The following is a 24,447-nucleotide window of genomic DNA, read 5'->3' on the forward strand; positions in this document are numbered from 1 at the left end:
AAAGTACAAAAATGGCGCCTCACCAGTACCGAGGGATAAACCACTATCGTATTACAAATGACTTTAAAGATTTGGCATAGGTAAATTAATTTAGGGGTCAAATCTACGAGCTACACTTGTGCTATACAATATTTACCTAGCTCACAGTTTTGGTACGGGGCCATTATAAGCCCCCGTCATTAGGCCTCTGCTAGATGGGCTAACCTCCTTTTTGCACTAACACCCCTTGGTTTTACTATAGATCAAATGTGTATTTATGCAGATTCTGCCCGAGACTTATATAATGCTCTGGTTGGTCGTTTAGTTCTCAATTATGGTAAAGGCCTCGTGGTGTCGTGGCCACTGAACTTCATCGGCTGGGCTGGCATTCAAACCATGCCAATAGACCCTGTCCCTTCTGGACGTTAAATGTACATGTTTTCTGCCCTGGTTTTATGTTTAAATTCGCCTTTAGGGAAGTCTAGAGGCGCTACAATTAATTTAATACTTAATGAAAATTAAACCTTTTTTGAAGTGATGCAGTCTAAGTACAAACCTTTTAACAATACATCTTTAATTTGCTTCGTTGCAAGAATTTCTTGACGTCATTAATGTCATGCAGATTTAAAGGCCGTCCACCAGTCTTATAAGGGCAAAAATGTTGTGTAAAAAGTTAAGATGCCTTTCTTTTATACGTTTATGCGTTAGGTGTATTTTAAAAGCCCTTTGATACGTGTAGTTTGCAACCCCTACTCTCTAAATGGCTGCTTGCCATCCCTGTAACCACCTAGGCCACCTGAAGGTGCTTTTAAAGCCCTTAAATAGTCTGTGATGTCTGCAGGCGTCAGAGCGTAATAGTAAATATAAAACCACTGACATGTGAAAGAGCTGAGGCTACTGGCTTTGCTTGAAGGGCATGCCGAATATCGGAATGGCAGTCTGTGTAGATACACTGCTCGCTTAATCAAACGTGCTATCAACCCATCCAGCTATAAGCCCTTAGTTTTATTATTCACCTATCTGCGGTATAATTTTTCCTCATTTTGACAGCAGAGACGACATAAGAGAGCACTAAATATATCTTTGATCAAGCCATCATTATTATGGCAGCTGAAAATTCTGAGACGAAAATAAACTCCCACGAATGCACAAATCAAATGCAGGGAAGATATAAAATTCGCAGACTCAAAATTTTTATGCGTCCGAAAAAATGAGAATGGAAATATAACGATTAAGTATGGTCGACTTTTAACTGTAGAAGCTGAAATAAGAGATTAGTGTTTTGCGGAGTGATACGAAGAATTGTCAAATGGTTAGTTAAATGTTGCGTACTCTATAAAGCAACTTATGTATTAACATAATTTCTAGAAAAAAAGACGGTTGGGAACTAAAAGACTCCTTATTCTACTTCGCTAACACACTTATGCATGACAAACACGAAAAGTCATTCCAGCAACAAGTCAATAACCTATTGGTTTTGCATGCAAGATAATGAAAATGTTACTGATTTATGTTTTTATAGCAAATAAAACACTGTGGCGGTTTCCGACACAAAAATGGCGATTGATTAGCCCATATTTTAACTCCTCATAAATATATCAAACCAAATTGGACAATTCCTATCATCAAACAAGATAAGTATGGTTAGTAAAAGGTTGTCAACACTAAGTTATTACTTTTTTTAGGGCCATAAATTTTGCTTCACCAACGTTATTGAAAATATATTGTGCATTATTAAGAAGGCTGTAAGTAATATTAGCCTTCTAAAGCAATTAACTATTTATGGGAAGTTTTTTTACTTTAATATTGTGCATGGAACGTTTCAAAGATTTATGCTAATAAACATTGTTTTTAAACACCCTCCTCCACTTCATAATTTTAATGCGGTGTTCATAAGGAGCAGCGTTTGAGTCCAACAAGGATGCTAATTTGTAATATTTGTTCAGTTAGGTGAAGCTATATTCGAACAAGTTTGCATCATGCTTAAAGTGTGCAGTCCTGTTGTTGTACCCATCGTATCCTGGTCGAAGCAGTGCCCACTTCATGAGATATCTGAGGTTCTCTTCTCGCCTAAGTTTTCTGAAATCGTCACTGGGGCCTCGAGTGGTGAATTAATAATATGGACTTTTGACAACAAGGAGAGCGTAGGGAAACTCTTTTTTTACTTTTTTAGTTTTGGCCGAGGTGGATGTGCACTGGTCACGTGGGCTCCATTAAAAATCTTGGATTTGCGCGAATTGATGCCAAGCTTTCAGACTCATATTTCTTCAGTCACTCAAGCACTAAGTGGGTTTGTCACCTTAAAGCATTTGATCTAACCTCTTTGCCTTTGGGCTTGCGGTTTGTTCTTTGTTCTGAATTACAATATTGGACGCCCCAGTTTGGAATGTATTAATTTATTTGTTTGACAATGTAATTGGCTTGTCGAAGTGGGAATTAGTGACTTGAGGCGTATGATACCGTTCATTTTTATTGATTACTTTAAGCATGCAGGGTGTTTATTTATGTTCTAGTAGATGATCTTTTAGTAAGTACGATGGAATGGTGGGAACCTGATTACGTTAGTGTAGAGGAAATTTGAAATAAAGGCTGAAGGATTTTCCAGCTTTTTTACTGTAGCGCATTTTAGTATAGCTCGCCCCCTTTATTATTCTTCCAATGAACTGCATCGTGACCCATAACAAGGCGTAGGATTTGGGTAGCACTCTTGCTACGTGCGTTTTGGAGGGTTGGGTGGTGAGGCGTTAATGAGAAACTCTCGATGTCAATAGTGTGAAGGCGAAATCGGGTTGGACTGACAGGGATGCATAATTGCGATAAATACTAACTACGATTTGTTTTAGATATCGTTTTTATCCCCCTCATTTTTGCACGCTTCTTCATTGTCACAATTGTCAATCAAATGAATTGAGGTTAATTTCCAAAACAACTAGTTTCTCTTTCACGTAGCTATAGAGTACTTTAACATGCTGCTTTATCTGTTTGTAAACTGCATGGGGTCATTGCTTGTGGATCAACGGTGTTTCATAAACCAGTCGCTTTTTCAGCTGGGAAAAAGCGGGTGTAATGGTGATCCAAATAAGTTGGCATGAACATCTTTCCATCTTAATCTCCTTTTTAGATTTAGAGTCCTCTAGTCAGCTTGAAGATTTAAGATACCAAAACAGGTTAATATAGAGGCTTTTTTCCATCCCTTCCATTACCATTGTAACTCTCAATGTAATCTCTAAGACCTTAGACTCCTTAAGCAAGTTTGTCATGCTTCAGTGAGCTCGCAATCTGGAATTGGGAGGACGGGACCTGCCTGGATATTCGCGTTGATCAGATCTATCACCATACGCGGATCAAGGTAGGCTACATACTGTTACGCTTACCTTTTCCAGTCCTTCAAGCCAAGCTTCACTGATGCGCACCTACTCTTCTGCAGTGGGCAGTACCCCTGCATTGTGGTCATGCATGCACTGCAGCTCTCCAACCTCTTCACTCTTGCCTCCAATGCCCATCCCAATTGGATCCAGGACTTCGCCCTCTTCACTCACACCCATCTCAAGCGTGAGTTACCATCTTCGCAGGTGTCTTCAACTCTTTCCTTATTCCGTGGAGAGGTGCCAGATTTTCCCATTTAGCTCGCGCGTTACCAGGCAAAAAATGTTCAAGAATGTGTTTATTGTTGATCGAGGACTCTACGGGCTTGAAGGGTGCTAAGGTATCTACTCAATTTATTCTTCACTTCTTTTTGTTTGAGAATGCAGCAGATTCTCTAATTCAGCTCATTTCCTGGAAGTGATAATGGCGGGATTTTCCTCATCTTTTTAAAAATGTGCTAGTTACTGATTTCAGTGAATGTCTGTGAAGTGATAGTGAGATAGAGTGCCTACTTTAGTCAGGGTTGCCTTCTCTCTCTGCGTGTGTGTGCGAGTTTGCGTTGATAGTGATGTTTATATGTTCTTGCATCACATTGTAGCTGAGTGACATCAGCCTTATGTTCCCATGCAGACTTTTCGTGATGTGATTCCACTTGAAGGTCTTCGGCTCCACTGTTTCATTTCACACGTCACCTTTCTTCCTCATACGTGCATCCTTTTACCCGGTTGGTTGTTTGTACAACCCGGACAATCGTTCGCTCGTGTACATGTTCTGTCAGGGAAGGAACCATGGCAGCTCGAAGTAGCAATGAACTCAGTGTTTAATGGGGCAAGGCGAGAATAGACACCACGCGCCTAGCCACCATCTATCCATCTGCTGACGTGTCTGTTGTTAGCAGTAAGCTTAGAGGTTCCCAACTTGCAAGACATTTGTAAACAACATAAATGAATGCAGTGTGAGTTTGTCGATGGGCCGACCCCGATCCTGAAAAAAAGACATATTCCATGTGGAGCACCTAAACTGATGCGTTAAAAGTGACTGCAAAATAATGGGGCACAGTCGTTGCTGAAGAACTGGTGGTCTCGCTACATGAGAAAACCTAATTTGATCAGTCAATCTACTCGTAGTTGTTGTGATGATTGTCTACCACATCCAACCATTTAAGAGAAATGGTGAGGGTAGGGGGCGAGGAAGGGAGGAAGCTTGTGCAATTAGGCACTCTGGCCACTCACTGTAGAGTGAACGTCCAGCTGAAATAACAGCCTGTAAGGGAGAGGCGGTAGCACGTAAACACGCAACCCTGCTAACACTAATTACCGCACACTCAGGAGGAGGAGCGTGCTTGATTGGAACAAATGCTTCATGTCTATTTCATAGAGGTGACTACTCTAGCTTTTTCTAAACGCGTGAAATTGTTACAGCCGATGTGGACAAAGTAACCCAGAACCATAAAATCGTCCCCATATTGTCTGCCATTCGCTTGTCAGCCATGAGATTATAATTCTGCCTTCCCATTGGTCCAAGGGAGAAAGTACATGACAACAAATGCATTTCTCACCCAACTCGCTAGTTGTAGGAAAATTTGCGTCGAGACAGAGCTATTTGAGAAAAGGTAGCTTTTAGGAGGGATTGCTCCTCCCTGGCACATTGTTATTTCTTATATCCTCAGCTTCTCGTAATCTGACGGGAGGAAAAATGGGGGAGGGAAGCCTTGGAATTTGGGGCTAGGGGGGCAGATAAGCAGCGCCTCTCTCTCGCTTGGCACTCATGATTCAAAGTTTTAGGGAAGCCTCGCAGCTACCAACTTGATGTGGGGTGAGTGTCTACTTTCCGCCCTCTTTCGATGGCTCTTCCGCTGTTGCTTTAGTTACTAACATTGGGGGCATCCAGTTCAGGAAATTTAATTGATTTCCCTTGTTATTGCCGCTAGAACAACCCGTCGTTTGTTCCTAAAGAGGCTATCGGCATGTTAACAGAGTTAGGATGACTGAAGTATTGAGTAAATCTAGCTAAGTTCCACTAAAGTTTTTTTTGTTTTATTACAGAAGAAGTGGTTTTAGGAGTTTCCAATTCTGGTGTGGTCATTGTATGGACACTGACAGGCAAAGAAACGCTCGTAAGCTTTTCTTAACCTCATTCTTCTTAATGACAAGTCATAATTTGTATTCTCCCTCTCTTCCTCTCCGAAGAATTCCACAACTTATGAACACGAGTCGCGAACAATTCCGACTAATTCTCCTATTCTGCAAATTCATTGCTGTGAACATTTGCCTCGTCTGGTTCTACTAATCTGCGTGAAGGAGTGGAGGGTGAGTTTACCACTTGAAGGTCTACAAGGCCTAAATAAATGATTGGTCAATCCATAGCCAATCAAGTAGCGCAGTATGAACGGGCAAATTTTTTTATTGGTTGACCAATTGTTTCATTTTAACTGGTTGAGCTGTTGTCTGAAATTGTAACCACTTTTGCAGATTTTGGATGCAATCGACTGTTCCACACAAACTTTTCATGCCAGTTGTGATCCTAAGGAGCACTACGTGGGTGGCAGTTTCTTCCATCGCGAATACTTGGCAATCTACACAAACGTTGGTGAAGTTTGTATTTATCATCTCCCAAAAAAGTAGGTCTCTGAAATATGGCTCACTTTGGTAAAGAAGTGGGGGCTTTTTTGCGATATTTGATAGGATTATTTCTTCGGTTTTAGCTCCGCTTTCAGGATAGGAAGTGGCCTTCAAGTGGCCAGTCTGAAACCGCAGCTAGTCATAAAACTGAGGGTATGTTGTTGTTGTTGTTGTTACTGTTTCTGCTCCGCACTGTCTTCTGACACTGGAAATCAGACCTTTTTTTCCTCGATTCCAATAGATGAACGATGCTCCACGACTGAAACTTTCCATTAGATACCAATTTCAGCATACTCCTGTTACGAAGATGTGCAAAGCGAATCTCTTTCGCCTCGGAGCCCCCGAAAAGGTGGTCGACGCCTTTCTCTGTGGTTGTTCAGATGGGACACTCTGTGTTTGGGGCCTCACAACTGATCAACTAGTCGAGCCAGGTGTTTTTCTCCCCTTTTTATGTCAAAGTAGCAGGGTGTTTAATATTGGCGTGTGATGGCGTGTGATATTCGGAGGTGCTGCTTATTGGTCAACGGGGTTGAAGCTCGTATTTCATTCGTCGTTTGTCCTAGCATTTGTACGTTTATTGGTTACCTGGCTACTTCTTACTCTGATTGGTCAATCCTTTGGAAATTTCCTGGAGTAATGTAAATAAGTTAAATTTGGCTTATTAACAAGAGACTTTGGTAACTCTAACACGGAAAATGGTGGTGTTTTTTAGGATTCTTTGCTTTTTATAGGTGAGAAGCTCTTGGAAATACCCCCGTTTCTGCGAACAAGGCTTTCCGATGTTTGGCAGAAGATCTCAAAACACCTGTTGACGGAAGTTGCATTTTTCAACGTAAATTACACCACTTTTATTTTACACTCTCATTTCTTATTTGACTAGCTATAAGTATTCTATTTCTAGTGTGGTTTTCAGTGACTTGTGATCTCTAGATCCCCATCTTGTTGCGTTCTTGCGACTTGCTTTCCTCGATGAGGTGATACTTCTCTCAAGTGAAAAATACAGGATTACGAGTTTGTCAATTGGGAGGTTTCGAATTTTCGATGGAAAATCAGGCTCTTATTGGTTGTGCTGGCATTTTTTCCAAGTAGACTATTTGGTTACTTTTATGTCTCAGATTCCCTTCGATCACATTTCGCGAACGGCGGTTTATGTAACATTTTTTGGTTAGAGCACAGGAGTTTATGTGAATTAGAACAAGAGCTTAACACATGATTAATGTGTGTTGACCGATTCTTGCCTCATTCTCATTGGTTAATGGTTGATTTTGTTTTTGCTACAATTTTACCTCAAGCTGAGGAATCTGTACATTCGTAGGCCTTGAAACAGTTTTATTCTGGAATATTTTACCAAAGCTTACTACTTTAGTACCGTTGTATTATGAAAAGCTGGAATTTCTATTTGTTTTGCTTGGGCCTTCTATTTCTGTCTATTGCCTTGCAAATTTTCAATCAGAAAAGGGGCGAAATTCCAGATATAGATGCAGTTTGTATTCGGCCACTTGGCTTGAGCACATTGAAATTTGTGATTGGCTGACGACTCATCTATGGACTGGAATTTCGCCCTTATCATCTTTCACGATGGTTTATAATGAATTGTGATTAACTGGCTGCCAGATGCCGCTTCATCTTCCAAATTTACCGCTTTTACTTAATGTTGCACATATTTGTATTCCTTTTTTTGCTGTATTTCACGGCGAAATATAGTTGGCTGATTGATGACCTTGGTTAATGCCGAACACATTGCCAATTAATTTTTCCCTTAGTTCGCTATCACCAGTTTAAAGTTTGCATTTACCCTTTCAAGGAACAACCGTTTGTTTTTTGGAGCACTCTTGAAATATCGCACTTGTTAGGTGGATTGTCTTTGTCCTACGTTTAAGGCCAATTCTGATTGGTTAGTGTTCAAATTCGAGGTCTTGTATTTTTTACCACCGTAGTCCAATTCTTTTTTTTAATCCTTTATGGCTAATTTCGTTTTTTTCACAAAGTTATTTGCGTCTTCTCGTTACGATCAAAAAAGGGTTTTTAGCCAACTTCATCTTACCATTCGAATAATTCGCGTCCAAAGCTTGTGAATTTACACGTATCCCTTGATGAGTACCTTTTAATTTCTAAAGTGATCATTGAAATTTATCCCTGCTGGATAGATTCATGTATTCTGAACCCCCGATGGTACTCCCTTGGCTGTGAGTTATGCTTGGTTCCTTTTATTTGAACTCCATTTTCTCACCTCACCTTTTCTCCAATTTAAATGTTATTTTTTCCGTTGGGTAAGAAATTTTTCTGTTCTTTGATTTGTTATTACGATATTCAGTTGTATTTGGGTTACTCTTGGTTAATGACTGAAGCTTTTTTTCCTCCTCAAAATGTTATTTCATTCCCAAACCCTCTCCGGAATATTGAGTGTTCTATAAATACACTTAGAATTGTTTTATTTGACGGCGATTTTCTAATAGAGCCACTTGTTCACTTTTCAGCGATAAGGTGCATCCATCTATATAAACTGACTTTTGAGTAGCTGGTGTTTTTCCTTTCCCACACTAGCACACCTCTGTTCCCACCGATGTTGTCACCAGTTGTATCATCGTTTACGCATCCACTTACGCCACCGATGCAACACCAAGGCGCTCACTTCCACCCCTTCTCATTCGTGGCACCTCCACGGGTGATCTGATAATCACTTCTCCAGCCTCCTCCCATCGATTTCGAGGTCACTACGGAGCTGTCCTCGCCCTCCTCCATCCCTTCTCCTTCGCTCTCGATAGTACCACCTTTCGTCCTAATCTCTTCCTGTCTGGTGGGGATGATTTTGCCGTTCGTCTGTGGGATTTGGAAGCCATTCTTTTCGAAGATGAAGAGAAAGGAGAGACAAATCCGTTGGCGGTGTTTTACAACCACGCTGCACCGATCATAGCGCTACTTGTGGGTCCTGTGACTAGGCCCTCCTCCCTTGCTGTGAGTTGGAAGTACTCAATTTAACTAAGGCCGATAGAAACGGAATGCTTGAAGGCGCTTTATTTTGGGTCGGCTTCATCCCTCTTAATGCAAATTGGGCAATTTTTTCGTCAAAAGTTAATACTAATGTCTCATTGATTGTCTTTGAGTAACCGTTTTCCTATTCCATTTGTCTCATTTCTGCTCCGATTAGGGTTGTGTGATCGTCGTGGCTGATGACGGCACGGTGAGCGTCCTCTTCCCAAACGATAAATACACGCTTATTCGTGCTCGTACAGCCTCGGGGGGTTATGCAAACACTCCCGCCACCGTCCACGCCATCAGCTGGCGATTGGCTGAGATGCTGCTGCTGATTTTAGCAGCTGACGGCTCATTGGCCGTTTGGGATATTCGTTCGGGGCAGTTAGAACGGTAGGTTAGGGGTTTTGCTTCTAAACTGGCAAATTAATTTTCTGTACCCCCGTTTATTCAATCGCCTCTCGGTTCAGTTGTGAGATGGGGTCAACCGCAGTGGAGATTTTCAACACCGGCTCCGAGACCTTTACAATCGGTTCCAGCCCTCTTCCCTCCCTCCCTTCGTTTTTTACCTGCCCAGCCAATCAGAGCGCTTCCGCAGCGAGTGTGAGTCATCGCACAGCGGCTGGACGGATCACGCGCCGAAATTCAGTCACTAACCAATCAGCACGCTTCCTGCCACCACTTCTCCTTCAAAGCGTTGGAATCAATGCTTGTGGGGGACCCGCCGCCTTTGTCTTTCATTTTGACCCCGAAGCACTCATTTCAAATCTCCTCTCCTCCGCTGTATCTTCAAAGGTGCAGTTGAAATGAATCCTACAATAAATTATTAGTGGAATTGGTTTATATAGATCGTTTTTGTCACAAACGCCTTTTTCTTGCAGGATATGGAGAGTACTGAAAATGACATTCTGTTGAGTTTGCAAGACTGTGGAAGCCTCGTGAAGTTCCTACTGTCTGTGATATATCCATGGTCTGATGATCCTTCAGCTGAATACGATGTGCAAGTTCTGGGGGCTTTGCAGTTGGCCAAGCGCCCACAAAAACCGCATTTAGGGTGCCTCTCTATGGCGGGTTATCTTACGCTACGCATCCCTTGTTAGTTAATTTTTTGCCTCTTTGCTCCTACTAATATAGAATTTTGTAGTATTTGCCACGCCTATCCTAAAATGTTCATAAATTCTTCATGTTCTTTAAATATACCGCTTTTAACACTTATAAAGGCATCAGAGGCATCTTTGTATGATTTTGGATTAGGTCCACCAGACGCAATTGATAAAACAGATTATGATTCTTCCCTGTCGACGAAGGTCGTCACAAATCTTCGTCTCGTTCAAGTTGCTCTTGCGGACGCCTTGTGTTGCATGCCGGCTGATCGATTAGCCGAAATTTTTCCTTCATCTATCCCCATCGACTCCCTCTTAATAAGGTCGATTTGCTCTTCTACATCCTCCTCCTCCAACATTCTCCATCAGATGAGGTTGCACACCCTTCTGGCACGCTGGCAGACTAAGTGCCTGCATGTGAGTCAGGATTCTTAGCTTGCTTACTCATATGAGTAGCTTTTAAGTACCAAGTCGAATATTTTCCGGTGACAGATGCGTTATAGCGCCCGTACACTAACCTACTCCCTCCTGGACTCACTTTCAACTGAGGAGCGTCGCAATCTCGTTAATCAATGGGTTCGCTTCCTCCCCGAGGTCAAAAATCTCCCAGAAAGCATCCATGCGACAACCAACGGCATAGTCAATGGCGCTCCAACGCACCGAAGTGCTGCCAATCACATTGACGCGGCTGGATCAACCGACACACCAACAGCTTTAGATTGTTGCGAGAGTCAGGAGTTGCTAAAAATGTCGATTAAGTTGGAAAGTGGGATTTTCGATTCATTTGCATTTGGACCGTCTCGACCGTTGAATGCATCGTCGGTGCATCGGTATCGCGTTGCGGTGAGTCTGCTTATTTATTAAACAGCAATGTAGGATATCGAACTTAGGATTCAGGCTTCCATGCTTCTTCCATCTTCTTAAATCCTCTTTAAGGCAGGGGACTCCTGTTATCAATTCCTTTGTTTACATATGCCTTTCAAAGGAATATTTCAAGGTATTTTGGTTGTGCGGATGCTATTAGATATACCTGTCTGGAAGCTGCTTTCATTAGGTGACACTGGTAGCCTATCTAACATGATCAGAGGTCTGCGTTTTCACTCGCCCGATTCACGTATCACCTTTCAGAACTGCGCGATCCTCATCCTTGCCGCCATAGCAACACGAGTCGTCTCGGAGCATTTGAGTCCCGCCTTAGCAGCACGTGACCTCTGCGTGGAGCTGAATTATCCTCCAACCTCTGCTGCGGCTTCCCTCTCGCCCTACTATCATCCCCTCCCGCCTGAGGTCAAGATCACGACTACAGTGATGGAGGACGAGGTGTTTAGACGCATTGCCTCCGCCCTCATGGTCTTTCTTGGTAGGGTGACATCTCATCGTGCGCTTAAATTCATTTGGGTCAGTCTTGCGCACTAGTGTGTGCTCGTTGTCAGCAGCTGCCTTCGACTTGTGCTAGAATTTCCTTCAGTTATTGCGATTTCGGTGAGCCAATCTCTGACCTTACCCCACTGCATCATTGTTTGTGAGGGAATCTGGGTAATCTGTCTCTTCCCTTTTGGTAGCAATTATTTATTCGGTTGTTTATCCTGTCTGTCTTGTAGACTACACACCCCCAGACGGAACCAAGCGACAGGCGCTGGCCCAAGTTGCCTCTCCCATCCGTCGCACTGCCATTGATTTCCTCGGTCGGGGATTTCCACTGTGGGAGCCCTACGTGGACACAGCACATCTCCTCAACTCCTTACTCAGTCTAATCGCAAGCGAAGTCGGCCAGCTGGCGGAGTATGTCAGTGCTCTTACTGCCTATTCAAATTCAGTAGCATTCGATAGTCTAAAAATTTCATACAATTTTCTCCGTAGTACATCATAAAATGAAGATAAGTGTTCTCTGCTACCTTCTTCCTTCTTTGACCTCGAATCTGTGCAAGAAGAAACACCTTTGAAACAGTCAAAACAGGCGAATCGGTCGACGGAAAGTTTTGAAGGACCTCATACTTTCGCTACCACGGTTCACGAGATGCTAGGCACTTTAGCCAATGATAATAGACCGATACCACTTTTTACATTTCTTCAAGTGACTCTTCTTGAAATGAAACTTGGAGGCATCACTGGAGACATGATTGAAAACCTAACTAACTCTACTTGCTCTTGAATTCCGTGATTACTTCCGCGCCTATTCAGTGCTATTCACTTCGCCTGTAGTATTCGATAACCCCCCCCCCTCCCAAGGACGTTCGTTTTTGCGTGAATTTTGCGTTCCCTTCGGCATTTCCTGCTTGAATCGTTTCGCTGCCCTATTCCGTGCTCAGGCCGCGTCATTGATCTAAGCCATAAGATCTTACGTGTAACATCACAGTTGTCGTTGTATCAACACCTCACAACTTCATGTCACCACCGTATAGGCTGATTCTGTTGCATATACTCCGCTTCCTTCCCAGCGTTGCGACTAATTTTCTACCTCGGTCAGCCCAGTGAAGTCCAACTGAAGTGAAAGGAGGAAGACCTTGCGAGGACCTTCCATTCTGGTGAAACAATTTCCACCCCCAGCAGCAGCAGTCGGTTTGACTGCTTCTGTTTGCCACTTCCTACTAGTGGACTGCTTTGTGGAGAATTATTTCCTCGGCACTGCTTCAATACACAGAAGAAGCCTTTCCTACTCTATCCGTTCTTTTTTTCTTCCTCATACGAACATCACTAGCTGTTCTTATTTTCCACTTTCTCGCCATTTTAAGGCCACTTAATCATTGATCTGAATTGTCTTTATTTTCGCTTTATTCGGCCCCAACCTTCCCAGACACCGCGGATTTAGCGTTCCACGGAAGATATCTTTCTTATATAGCAACTAGCGTAGGCTGTCAGTTTCTTTGAAGGGACTAAAAGTGCTTGGTCATATTCTACTGATGTAGAAATATGGAAGGAGCTTGATTTTCTACCTACGGAAAGGCTAGCAGACTAGATCCGGTGTGGAAGCTGATTTCCGAATTCGTTCTAACATATCGCAGCAGTACCATCTATCACCAGTCTGATTCTGCGGTCCGTTCTATAGCAGAAGGCTCATGTCAGCTAGGTTAGAAAGGTGTTTTGGGTGTTTCTACTTCCTTCATATTCTTTCTCTTTCCAGTCTTCAACCAGGCGAGGTGTTCAATGGACAACGCGACGTGGCTCGCGCTTCCCGTCAGGCGTTGTGGCGCTTGACTTTCACTCGACCTCACCTGGTCATCCTCACCCTCTCCCTCATGCTGCGTCGACTGGGTCCACAGACTCTGAATGCGATGCTCACTTCTAACGCTACTGCTGTTGACGCAGGCAATACCTCGGCGGAGATTGGTGGCAACTCACAGCGACTACTGCGGGTGGTGGTGTCGTCTCCGGCACTAGCGTCTCCAATTTTCGCTGTAAACTCGGGTTCAGAGTTGTCAAGGCATCTTAGTGAGTTGGGTGGAAGGCGCTCATTGCTAAAGATTTTTTCTTAAGGAGTCGTGATTTGCAACCATTGTGCCGAATCAGATTGTTATTTTTTTGTGGGTAAAACCGTTCCCTTAAAATTTATACTTTATAACTGAACTACCTCCATCAGTCAGCCAATCAGGAGTTCGCTCATTTTGAACCCACAAAATTGCTCACCTCAATTAAGAATAACTTTTATCACATCGTCAATGGCCTATTTCGGACCGGATTGGTCGGATTTGCATGAAATATTTTCTTCTTTGATTTCAGATAAAAGCGTCAGAAATCCTTCCCAACCAACCAATCAGGCTGCAGGAACTGGTCAGCCGCTGCCGCTGCTAAAGGCCGCAGTGGAGGTGTTGCGCGTGCTCACAGAGCTGAGCAGTCGTCGCGGTGTCGAGATGACTCCCATTTTACCTGAATTGGTGGAAGTTGTGTTAGTGTGCGTTGACCGGACCCGACTGAGGGAGAGGGGCCTCCATGCTGTCTTTCCTATCCTTCAACGGTACGGTTTTAATTCAGTAGCATTTTTTGTACTGGAAATTAGTCCTGGTTGTTTCGAATCTCGTTTTGATGTTGATAGAGGTTTGACGTTTGGTAGACCTCACAAGTGGTGTGATTTTGGCGGTCCTTGGTCGAATTTAGGCTGTTCATGGTGTAAAACCACGCACATCTTCCATCTCTGACGTGAAAACTATTATCAGATTGCAATTGGATGATGATTGTGTCATCCACACAACATTGGAATGATTTCTGATGTTGTAAGGTTGGTAGGATGGAATGCGAGGTCATAGCCATCCATCCAGCTGGTGTGGAGGCTGCAGTGTCATCTCCGGGACTGCCAGTTGTCTTGGCCCACTTTTGTGCTGATAATCCCAACACCGAAAACGATGGAAGTTGGTAAAGGGGTTTGAACGACTCCCCCTTGGGGCAGAGACGAAAATGATGCGATGGATTCGGGTTACGGTGGGCGACTTCTCCATATCAGCGATAACTCGCAAATTTTTTCCCCACAACACATCCGCTGTTGGAGGGTTGCATTGTTGTATGTCGGCTGCTCTGCGCGAGGCGTGTTTCTGTTAGCTTCAAAGACGCTACCCTGTCCAGATGGGCCAGGAGGGTCATTTGATTGGCTGGAAGTAATCGGCCAATCTTGAGCGTTTTTTCACTTGGAACCTATTGATGAAGCCTAAAATTTTTCCTCCAGATTCCACTCAGTGGACAGCCACACTAGAGCTCAGAAGGTCTGTGTCGGTGGCACCAACGGAATGCTCATTTTCTTCGACTTCAAGAGCGGCAGATATAACGTAAGTGCTCCACTTCGTTTCCTGGCGAGTTGTCTCCCCTCTCAGGGCTGTGCACCGCTCCTGCCTTCTCCGTATTTCTTTGTAGTCTACAAGCGCCCACAACGCACCAATCACGGCCGTCTGTTTCAACTCCGAGGGTCGACAACTTGCCTCCTATTCAATGCAGGAAAACACTATCAAAACCTGGCAGGTGAGTGCTTCCACACCCTTTGAATCGTTCATCGTTGGAGGATCTACTAAATTATGATTCACCCCTTCTACCTGGTTTACAGCTCTTCTCGACCGGTCTTTTTGGAATTGGTAGCCAACAGGTGCGAGCGTTGAATACTTACCCCATTCGACCCCTTCAGCGTCCAGGCAGCTCAACAGCCGCCGCCTTGGACCCCACAGAGATCGTGCTGACATGGCCCGAACCGGGAGTGGTGAATGTGCTGCATGCTGATGTTCTCATTCGCTCCGTGACCCTGTAGACTTGGGCGGGGGAGGGTTGGGGGGGCGGAGGATGACTTTTTATTGTGTACAGGTGCCTGTCTGAAAATTGGTTATTCCCCTCCTCTTTTATTCTATCTACTTACCTGTCTCTTTATTCGTTTGTCATTCTGCCGGTCTTTCGTTGTGTGGCAGATGTTGTGAGATGTCCTTCCTTTTTCTATCAACTTGATGTGGTGATGTGTTTACCCTGATCATATGCATCGATAATTATTCCACCCAAGAAGTGATGAGTTCTTTTCCACTTACTGGGCGTTTTCTTGCGTCGAGTCACCAGTGAGTTCGACGGACCTGGTAGCTGAGGCTGCACCGTCAATCAGATCAGTCTTCTCCATCGAGGACTTTTGAAGGGGAGAAGTGGTGGAGGTTTCACAACAATGGTAGTATTGGTGAGCCTCTCTCTCCCCCCAATGGGCACAGGTCTGGACGATGGATTTGAGTGCCACAGAAGTGATCTCGGATTCTACCGTCAACAACGGAAAATCTTGTCGACAAAGTGTTGGCTGATGACTAGTGTGAAGTAGCACACAGCGAGTTGGTATTTGATGGGTGTATGTGTAGTGGTTCGGGGCTCTGCTTAGTTGCGTGTCAATAATTGCGGGCTGTTCCGATCTGCGCGGGTCGTATCACTACTCTGCCACATTGGCGTATTACAACCTCAAAAAACACTGGAGGTGAGGTATTGGTTGTGGTGACAATGAAACCCTACCCAAAAAGGCAAATGTCTCGATTTCTATGGATAGTTATACAAATTTTGACGTCGCCGAAGGAAAGTAACGGATGTGGATGAACAAATCGGGGAAGACGCTTAAGAGAAAGTGTTCAAAATAGTGTCCACCGCAATCGGTGACCTGCAAGAGGGCCGTTAATCACCGAAGCGATACCAAAGATGACCATTCCAAAGGATCTGTTTTGCAACTGTCTACGGTACCTTAACAGATGAAGTCTCCTGTGCTTTTCTGCTAGAAAACTGAGGTCCTCACGGCATTGGGGAGTAAAAAATAACGAGAAGAAATAGGTGCAAAAATGCCTTGTTTCTTTATTAAAAAGCTTTGCTTCTGGTCTACTTTTCCTGCAATTAGCTACTAAAATATGAGCTGGTTTGGTTGTAGGACCCTATTCGGTATTAAGCACCGGAAAGTCAATGCGTTTTTCCCTACTATTTCGTTACTTCTCTTAAAGGGGCGAAAACCAATTTTTCAGTTGCACTGGTGACATTAAAATCACCTATCTACTCAAAGTCAAGAAAATTTTGGGCACGACATCTTTTGTTTATACGTGGTTGTTGTAAGGGCTGACATATGATAAAGTAGGAGAGCCATCAAGGACGGAGTCAAAAATAGGAGATTGAATAAGGGAAACAAATGAATCACCTTGGCAAAAGATAGATTACCCAACCTGTTTTTTGAATTTCAAAATTAACCTCATTTGCAGTAAATATGGTAACAATTTGGGCTCATTTTATATGGCTATATGAGATCATATTAGTAAACACTGAGCGCAAAATATCTCTAAACTGTTATAGAATGACTCACAGCCTGTAGTCTCTATAAATAATCAGGTATCGTAATCTATTTTGATGAGCTGTTGTTATTATGCACAGCTACTTTATGCTTAAATGTGACCTATCTTTTGCCACAATTCGAACTTGTCGGCTGCACTTTATTTGTTTTTTGATTTTCCGAATCAAATGTAATCACAGCCTAAAATAGCTTAAAAGTTAATGTTTCCCTTAATAATCAATTTTTTAAACGGTAAATTTTCAATATTTTATGTAAAACCATATAGTGCTTGCGGTTGGTTTTAATACATGTTGCTTTATTCTACATTTAAGTCAATAAAACTCGCTATATACATGGTAGGAAAAACCCATCCTAATTTGTTTTATTTCCCTAAAGGATGAAAATTTCCAAATCTCACAAAGAAGATGCTCTTACTTTCCTGGTCGTCATCATCGTCAGCCTTCTTACCGTCCTACTCCCCGTCTTACACCACACCACCGCACTCAGTCCCTACAGTTGGTACCCTCGCGATAACTTTGACCTTATTATGGAGAAGATGAGTCGTGCTAACCCTAACAACTGCAAATATCTGTCCGAGGCTGATCTCACCCTCCCCACCACCACCATCAGCCAAATGCCCAAGTACAACCAAATTCCTCTTCAGGTGTGGTATGCCAACCGTTCGAAGCTGTTGCACCTACACAACCTTGCTCTTAATCGCGCCTTCTTCTTCTCCTACATACTCCAACGTTTAAATGACACACGAACTGGACCCGCCTTGCTGCCATCCCACATTTATTACTACTTCTCGGGAGCTGCTGACATCTCTTCGGCACCGAATGCTGTCAACACCAGTGGAATTTATATGGACACGAATTGCTCATATGCTAGCTGGTATATAGAACTCGGTTCCATTACCAAACATATTGTAGCGCGTTCCAATTTTTCGCCATATTTATTATGACCACTCTTCCACTTCAGACGCCACAGCGTATTTTATGCTTCTAAAATCTACTCCAAAACCAAAAAAGAATAATATATTCTAATGTCCCGTAGAGTGTGAGAAGGCATTTGTGCCCACATGCACTAATGTCTAACACGGATCATGGCAAATTTGCGGTGTAGTCAACCACGTAAACCCTAATAATGGCCTTTTGTGATTTTCCTGCTGGTTTAAGGCAAGAAGATACTTAAAAACAAGTGAATTTCTCATGTCATCTAGCAGAGATTCTTAACTAAAGTGGAATCTGTCCTTATTTCCTCCGAATTTGGCCTGCATGACTGAGCGACCTAAGGCCTTCTTTGTGTATATTTACCACTTCTACCACCACAGCACCCCGAATTATCTCTAAAGATGTAGTAGAGTTTGTTAGCAATATAGAGTTGTTGTTGCCAAATTACAGAGATGGCACCCTCTGATAAGGTTCTGATGTTACAGGTATGTGTCGGACAGTGTGAATACAACTTTCCCATTATTTGCACCGGTTACGAGGAGACTGGATGATTGGAATGATGAGACAAATTTTCTAAGGATACCGACAAATAATACAATTGAGGTAAGACACTACTTCTGTGATATTTAAGTAAAACCGCTGTCAATTGCCTAAATGGAAAACGTTGAGTGTTTCATATTGGCTTTATTTGGCAGTAGGCAGTCGCAAACCAGCTACACCTAATAATTTTATGAAAAGGATGAATCCAGAAGTTGCCGCTACCTTGGTTGACTGTTTAGTGCCTGTTTGAGGTCACTTAAACATCCGCTAAACATGTCGTCTCGAAAAACAATCGGCAACCCACCAAATAAGGTGCAGTGATACAACCAAAAAGGGAGCCTACCACGGGTTGTGTGTATTTGCATACAAGGGCCAATGCGTATGGTTAAGAGTTGTTTACAGTGGCACCGTCCTGATATAATGTAAGCATTGGCTGACTTCAACGGGTGTCAACTTACGACTTGGGTATCACGACAACCTTGACACGACTTTTTAAATTTGGCTAGTTTGAAATTATTTATGGACTCCAAGGTTCCATGGCGGGCTTAAATATTACCTTTGGAAAACAAACTTTCGTGGCCTTCATTATTGCATTGGGATAACTGCAGGCATCAACGACACAGTCTCTGTTTTCCACTTCCTGGTGTCCGAAGTAAAAATAGGGGAAAGAGGAGCCAAAAGACAGATATGATCCGGAGGGGCTCCTGTCCCTCATGTCTTGATGGCGAAGGCGGTGTAAAAGTTGTAAGATAATATGCAAGATCTTCTCTTTTTCAGGGTTTTGCCACTATTTCTTATGTCCAGATATAAACCATTGCATTGGATTAAGAAATTTGTAGCGGAAAAGGTTAAAACAATGCATCAATTGTGGAGTAAAATGAAGTAGGGAAGCTAGATTATTTTCCCATTCTGAACCGGAAAGTGATTAAATTGAGTTTTCGGAATAATTTTTTTATTTGTAGACTAACCACTACTAAACAAATTCTGCACAAGTTGGTTGTGTACGCCTACTTATAATTAAAAGGTAGCATTTCTTTTTGAAGTCGACTGACATGGGGGCAGGTCCGTACAGCAATTACACGGCGCCGTGGTATCGCAACAACTTCTTCATCCACGACACCGAAATGGGTATTAACTTCATTCCAGACAATCGAGGCACCGCAATTGGGAAAAATCAATACGCTACACGAACCCGCCTCGCTGACCTCTATGGCAACCTGGTGGAGATGTTGGAGGCTTTTAATTTTTTTGGGCCCAACGCTCCGGGTATTAAGGAGACCTTCCTTCCAGTTAGGTTCACTCGACCCTACTACGACTGCGGTCATAGCAATCGGTGGATTGTGAGTGCGGTCTCTGCCCTGTCGGACTACATGCCCCGCTACTCACCGATCGACCGTTTGCGGGGACCCAGGTGGGTGGGTGGAGGTGGTAGCCTAATGAAAAATGCCGAAAAATATTCAAATTAGTTACTTGTATCACTTGTATTAATTTTTCAGCCAAGAGTATTTTCGTGCTTACAAATTTTTAGTTTTAAGTTCATCTCACATCATTGGCATTTATCTTGTGAAACTCGAAATTTGTCGATTTTATTTGAGCGTGGAAGCCTTCTAAATTTTCTCTTTATCAATCAGAGTCATGTCTTACTTAGTCCAAATTCGCTGACTAATTTCCAACTCCTCTTTGAAACCGCATTAAACCGTACTGGGATGGGAAACATTTGATTACCAACATTTGTAAGGTGCGCCTGCTCACATCCTAGACTCGACGCCCCTTGAAAATAGAGTCTTCCGATTTAGTAAAATGTCGTAATGGTCTTTATCAATTCTTCCAATGCTTTATTTTAGAATGGTGGGTGTAACAGTGACCAGCATGGATTTCCTTCGCATTGACTTCAATCCCTGTCCGCAAAGTATGGGAAATCCCGACTATTTCTTGGCCGGAACAGCTCGCTGCAAACCCAGCACAATGGTAAATTTCTACCGTCCTTACTCGCTAAGCATAAAGTCTTTACTAACAATCACCTTTTTAGTGTGTTCCTCTTTCTGGCTACGGATTTGCTCGCGGCGGCTATGAGTGTGTCTGTCAGCCGGGCTATCGTCTCCCAATGCAACAGAATGGCCCCTTCAGGGGCATTGATATAGAACAGGCAACGGAAGAGGAATATAAAAACGGTTTTGACTGCCTCCCTGTTGGCTGGAGACAGGTAGTTCCCCACGAAATTGCAAAAGACCGTCTTCAAAGTGCAGGAGGAGACCAGATTCCTGTCCAGCGACCTCGAAGATCACCATGGTACTCAACACCGCTTGAGTTTGTGACATTGCCGACAAATTATTTATCTTTGCGTAAGAAAGGCCTTTCAAAATGTGCATGCTACTGAATTCTCGCTGGTAGATTAATTTTGCATTTTTCTCCATCACAGAAATGACAAGGTTTTTGAACAAATTTGGATTTCTAAACGCCAAAAAAATGTCCCCACTGGATGACATCTTCCACAAAGTTGATGATACTGCTGGCCATCATGATGCAAGGCCAGTGGAGCCATCCCTTGAGATTAAGTCAATGTATCAGGGAGTGAACAGAAGCCGTTCATTAGCCCGCCGCACAAGGAATTGGAGCCATCGCGCCGCAAGTGGTGGACTCGCAGTCGTAGTGAAGAGGAAGCGCAGGGATGTGGACATCCCATTCTACTACCTTGGCAATGGCTACACGTTTAATGAGGAAGCCTACAATGAAGTAAGTTGAGCAAGGGTCAATGTTTGATTACACCACACAAAATTGCTTCAAATCCGTCAACCAAATCAATGAAATATTTTTTATCTAAATTACATATTAGTGGATACGACTTTTTAATAATTTTTTGTGTCACACAAAGGTCATTCGGCTAATCGCCTACATAGACACCGTGACCCCGGAAAATTGTGCCTCAAAGAGTCCGGCTGAATTGCAGATGCCTTCAGGTGTCAGCTACGGCGCTGAAGCACAATTTGAAATGGAGGGACGCGTGGCTCTGCGGCTGGCGCACTTTCTCTCCGCCTACTACCAAAACAACATTGTGGGGGAGCTCTACGGTAATCTGAGAGTAGGTTTTTTTGTAAATATGGCTCTAATATTCTCTCAATAAACTGTGTTACTGCATGCAGGGATCGAGAAAATCTAATTTGAAGCACTTACAAGTAGAAATGTTTTTATTTCGGTAGTCGGGTGTTCCACTCAACCGGTTCGAGCTGTTTGGAGAGGTGTACGCGAACGTTCTGTCAAGCTTTCAAATCGTCTCTTCGGGCATCTTTTTTGACCGTCAAGCTTTTGTCGACCACGAGGGAATCACGTGGGATCTCTTTGCTCCTTTCGCCTACAAGCCCAGCATGGCTACACAAGTGGCCGAAGCCATTGACATGAGTGCTCGTGACCACCGAAACTACACCGAACAGGCGTGGTTTCGGGTGCTTAAGGTACGTAGATTGGTTTCTTTTCACGGATGGCAGTTTTTCCCCTTCAGGCCTATGAGTGCTTCCCCCCAACAGGACAAGATACCTTTCTTTATTATTTTGTTAGGAAAGTCGAAGATGAGAGGAGGATTGATAATTGATCGCATCTGACGGAGTCAAGTGTCTACTCCTCTTTGACACACTGATTAGTCAGTTAATTTAGTGCGATTCATCCACCAGGGATAAAATTAGCCACATCCTGACGAGTAAATTGCACATAAGGAATAGCGAAACCGAATGCCTTGGCGCTAGATGTTTGTCTAGAGCTCTAATTTATCTCCACTACCGTCAGTACTTAACCTGGAGGGAAATTTCTGATTCTGAAGCAGTTGATTCAGAAGTAGTAATCTAAATAACCGATTTAGTTGGCTCTACACGTCCGAACTATGGTACCCATAGAGTCTACACCCCTCTGGTACCACTACCCTTCTAGTCCTAGAATACGTCTTACAGAGGTACTTGTAAATCCTTTCTAAAATAATCCTACATATTTCTGTTACCATAGGAACGCTGGGAGTCCAGTCGTCAAGGCCTAGAAAGCATTACCACAAAGCCCTACATTCGCAGCAACATTAATGGGACGCAGATTCAACGCTACTTCAATTTTCCTCTCTTCTACCGTGTTCCACGTTACGAAGAGGGTTACTGGACAGAGCCATACTACGTTTGTGATGGATTCTTCAATGGCTGGGTCATTACCTACGCTACACCGTTTTTCGGCTATCTTGACAATCGCAGAACTCTGGATTTCATGTGAGCTTACTCAAAACTATCTACTTATAAATTATCAGTAAAAAGACTCCTCATTTTCTCGGTGAAGCTCTAAGGCGATATTCGGGGACCTTAGTGGAGAAGAGAATCCGGATGGTGTCAGCTTACTTGAGATTTCACCATCACAGCGGTAGTAAATGGGTCCCTTTTTTGTCCCTTACGGTAGCCATGAGGCATTTTTTGCATCCCTCATTTTCAGTGACGCGTTAAGCATCCGTCTGGCCACTACCATCTGATAGTTGTCTTAGATATTCGTTAATATTAGACCACCCCACCTGTGAGGTGCGCTTTCATCTAAGAACTGAACAGGTTTTTCGATATCACCTCTCCAAATTTTTTTTATTGAAAGGGGGAAAATACCAAGAATTTGACATTCACTGATATAGCTTTTGTCTTTTCGGTGAAGGGGAGTGGTGACTGTATCGGTGGATTTGCACCAGCTCGACATCAATCAATGCCCACAGTCCTTCTATACACCGAACTTCTTCAAAAACACCGCACGCTGTGACTTCCAAAATACCTATGTGAGTTCTTTGCCCTCCTCGAATGCAATGTTTGTATCAATGGCGACTCATAGATTTTCGCCCCGAAAAACCAAGGAAATCTTTCGTTCTATAAGTGGGTGAAACATAAAAAGGCTTCCTCTCTTCCCTATTTTCACACTTGGAAATGGCATTTGTTTTGGCTACCATAAAACGGTGATGCCAGTGGATACGGAGGTTGGAGATGTAAAAGAGGCACCACCTACCTCCTTCTTTTCTTTCTCCTCCTGCCTAGTTTCAAGCAAGACTTTCTCCCCTTCAGTGAAGTAGACGCGAAGTAGTCTTTGCATCAACACACAGGCGGAGGCTACACTCCACTAGTTGAGCCCCTCTTGCTTCAAACCAAATGCGACACGTCAAAATTACGCCACATTCTCCAAACACGCCAACTCCAAATGCTTTAGGCAAAGGCATACAACTATGGAATTAAGTGTAAATCCGCAAATCCATCCAATCTCCAATCACATGTGATTTAACCGACAGAGTAGAGTTTGTTTTGGGAAGCATCGCACGAAAAAACCGGCACCTGTCTATGCTTCTCAGCTCCCCTCCTGATTTGGGCGTATTTTAAAGAAGTGAAACAGTCGTAACGGGCAATTTTGGCATAAAAAGTTAGCCTACTTACCAAGACTGCCATCGCTTTAGTGTATGCCATACAGTATGCACCACCCAGCTCTCCCCCTTTGCCTGTTAAATTGCCCACAGCTGGAGTGACTTTACATGGTCAGACGGCTTTTTCCCATCGTTTAAACGAGATTGCCTTCCTCGCCTCTCCTCTCCCTTTCCCCACTGAAACCCCTACCAACCCTGTTGTCGCACCGCAGACCGCACCATTGCACCACAGAAATGGGCAAAAGTGCCTGTTCCCAAGCCCAGCCAATAGGAGAGCGCCTCGGGCACACGGTGATTGGTTGCCATGCCTTCTCACAGGGCTAATCAGCGCGTGGCTTGAAGGTCGGTGGAGGCAAAATGCGTTTGCAGGAGTAAATGCAGAGCCAGCGAGAGGAGGTCACGTGACAAAATCGATTGGTCACAGTTGGCCGCTTGGCTGGCTGGCCGTCCGACCGACTGGTTTGGCCAACTAAGCTGGCTGGCTGCTAACTGACTGAGTGGGTTGGCCGTTTGGCTGGTCGGCCACGTTTTATGGCTTTGCAGTGGCCGTAGATCCTGAGGCCTCGCATCTGAGCTGGGCAATGTGAAAGGCGGGGGGTTTGATTCTGGCTCAAAATGTTGATTGGCACTTTTGGAATTGTCACCAGTGTTCCCCTTGACTCAACGCTGGCGGTGGTGCCTTTGCGGGCTTGCGGTGACGGTCTAAAAGTGCCGAACACAATTGACGCCCAACCGACGATGTTTGTTTCCACATATT

The 24,447-nt window shown here is 43.7% G+C and overlaps 2 protein-coding genes across 2 annotated transcripts; both read left to right on the forward strand. All coding sequences in view use genetic code 11, as the record gives it.

Annotated features, from left to right (window-relative positions):
- Positions 1 to 1,958: 1,958 nt before the first annotated feature.
- EGR_06295 (WD repeat-containing protein 7) lies at positions 1,959 to 15,266 on the forward strand (the record flags this gene model as incomplete). Its single annotated transcript, XM_024495544.1, has 23 exons — positions 1,959 to 2,123; positions 2,153 to 2,265; positions 3,247 to 3,328; positions 3,363 to 3,531; positions 5,391 to 5,461; positions 5,535 to 5,654; positions 5,817 to 5,965; positions 6,050 to 6,119; positions 6,208 to 6,397; positions 6,698 to 6,798; positions 8,511 to 8,921; positions 9,115 to 9,332; positions 9,410 to 9,734; positions 9,821 to 10,034; positions 10,194 to 10,459; positions 10,535 to 10,885; positions 11,171 to 11,402; positions 11,644 to 11,824; positions 13,164 to 13,471; positions 13,760 to 13,994; positions 14,697 to 14,796; positions 14,882 to 14,986; positions 15,069 to 15,266. The coding sequence occupies 23 exons, from the start codon at positions 1,959 to 1,961 to the stop codon at positions 15,264 to 15,266; spliced, it is 4,374 nt and encodes a 1,457-aa protein (XP_024350067.1).
- Positions 15,267 to 17,184: 1,918 nt separating this feature from the next.
- On the forward strand, positions 17,185 to 24,163 carry EGR_06296 (putative G-protein coupled receptor; the record flags this gene model as incomplete). The annotated part of the gene is made up of 11 exons (XM_024495545.1): positions 17,185 to 17,641; positions 18,191 to 18,225; positions 19,324 to 19,691; positions 20,125 to 20,248; positions 20,310 to 20,622; positions 20,700 to 21,013; positions 21,153 to 21,359; positions 21,478 to 21,729; positions 22,271 to 22,518; positions 22,943 to 23,060; positions 23,738 to 24,163. The coding sequence occupies 11 exons, from the start codon at positions 17,185 to 17,187 to the stop codon at positions 24,161 to 24,163; spliced, it is 2,862 nt and encodes a 953-aa protein (XP_024350068.1).
- Between the last annotated feature and the right edge of the window lie 284 nt (positions 24,164 to 24,447).

This window comes from Echinococcus granulosus, assembly GCF_000524195.1.
Source record: "Echinococcus granulosus chromosome Unknown EG_S00054, whole genome shotgun sequence".
Taxonomy (NCBI): domain Eukaryota; kingdom Metazoa; phylum Platyhelminthes; class Cestoda; order Cyclophyllidea; family Taeniidae; genus Echinococcus; species Echinococcus granulosus.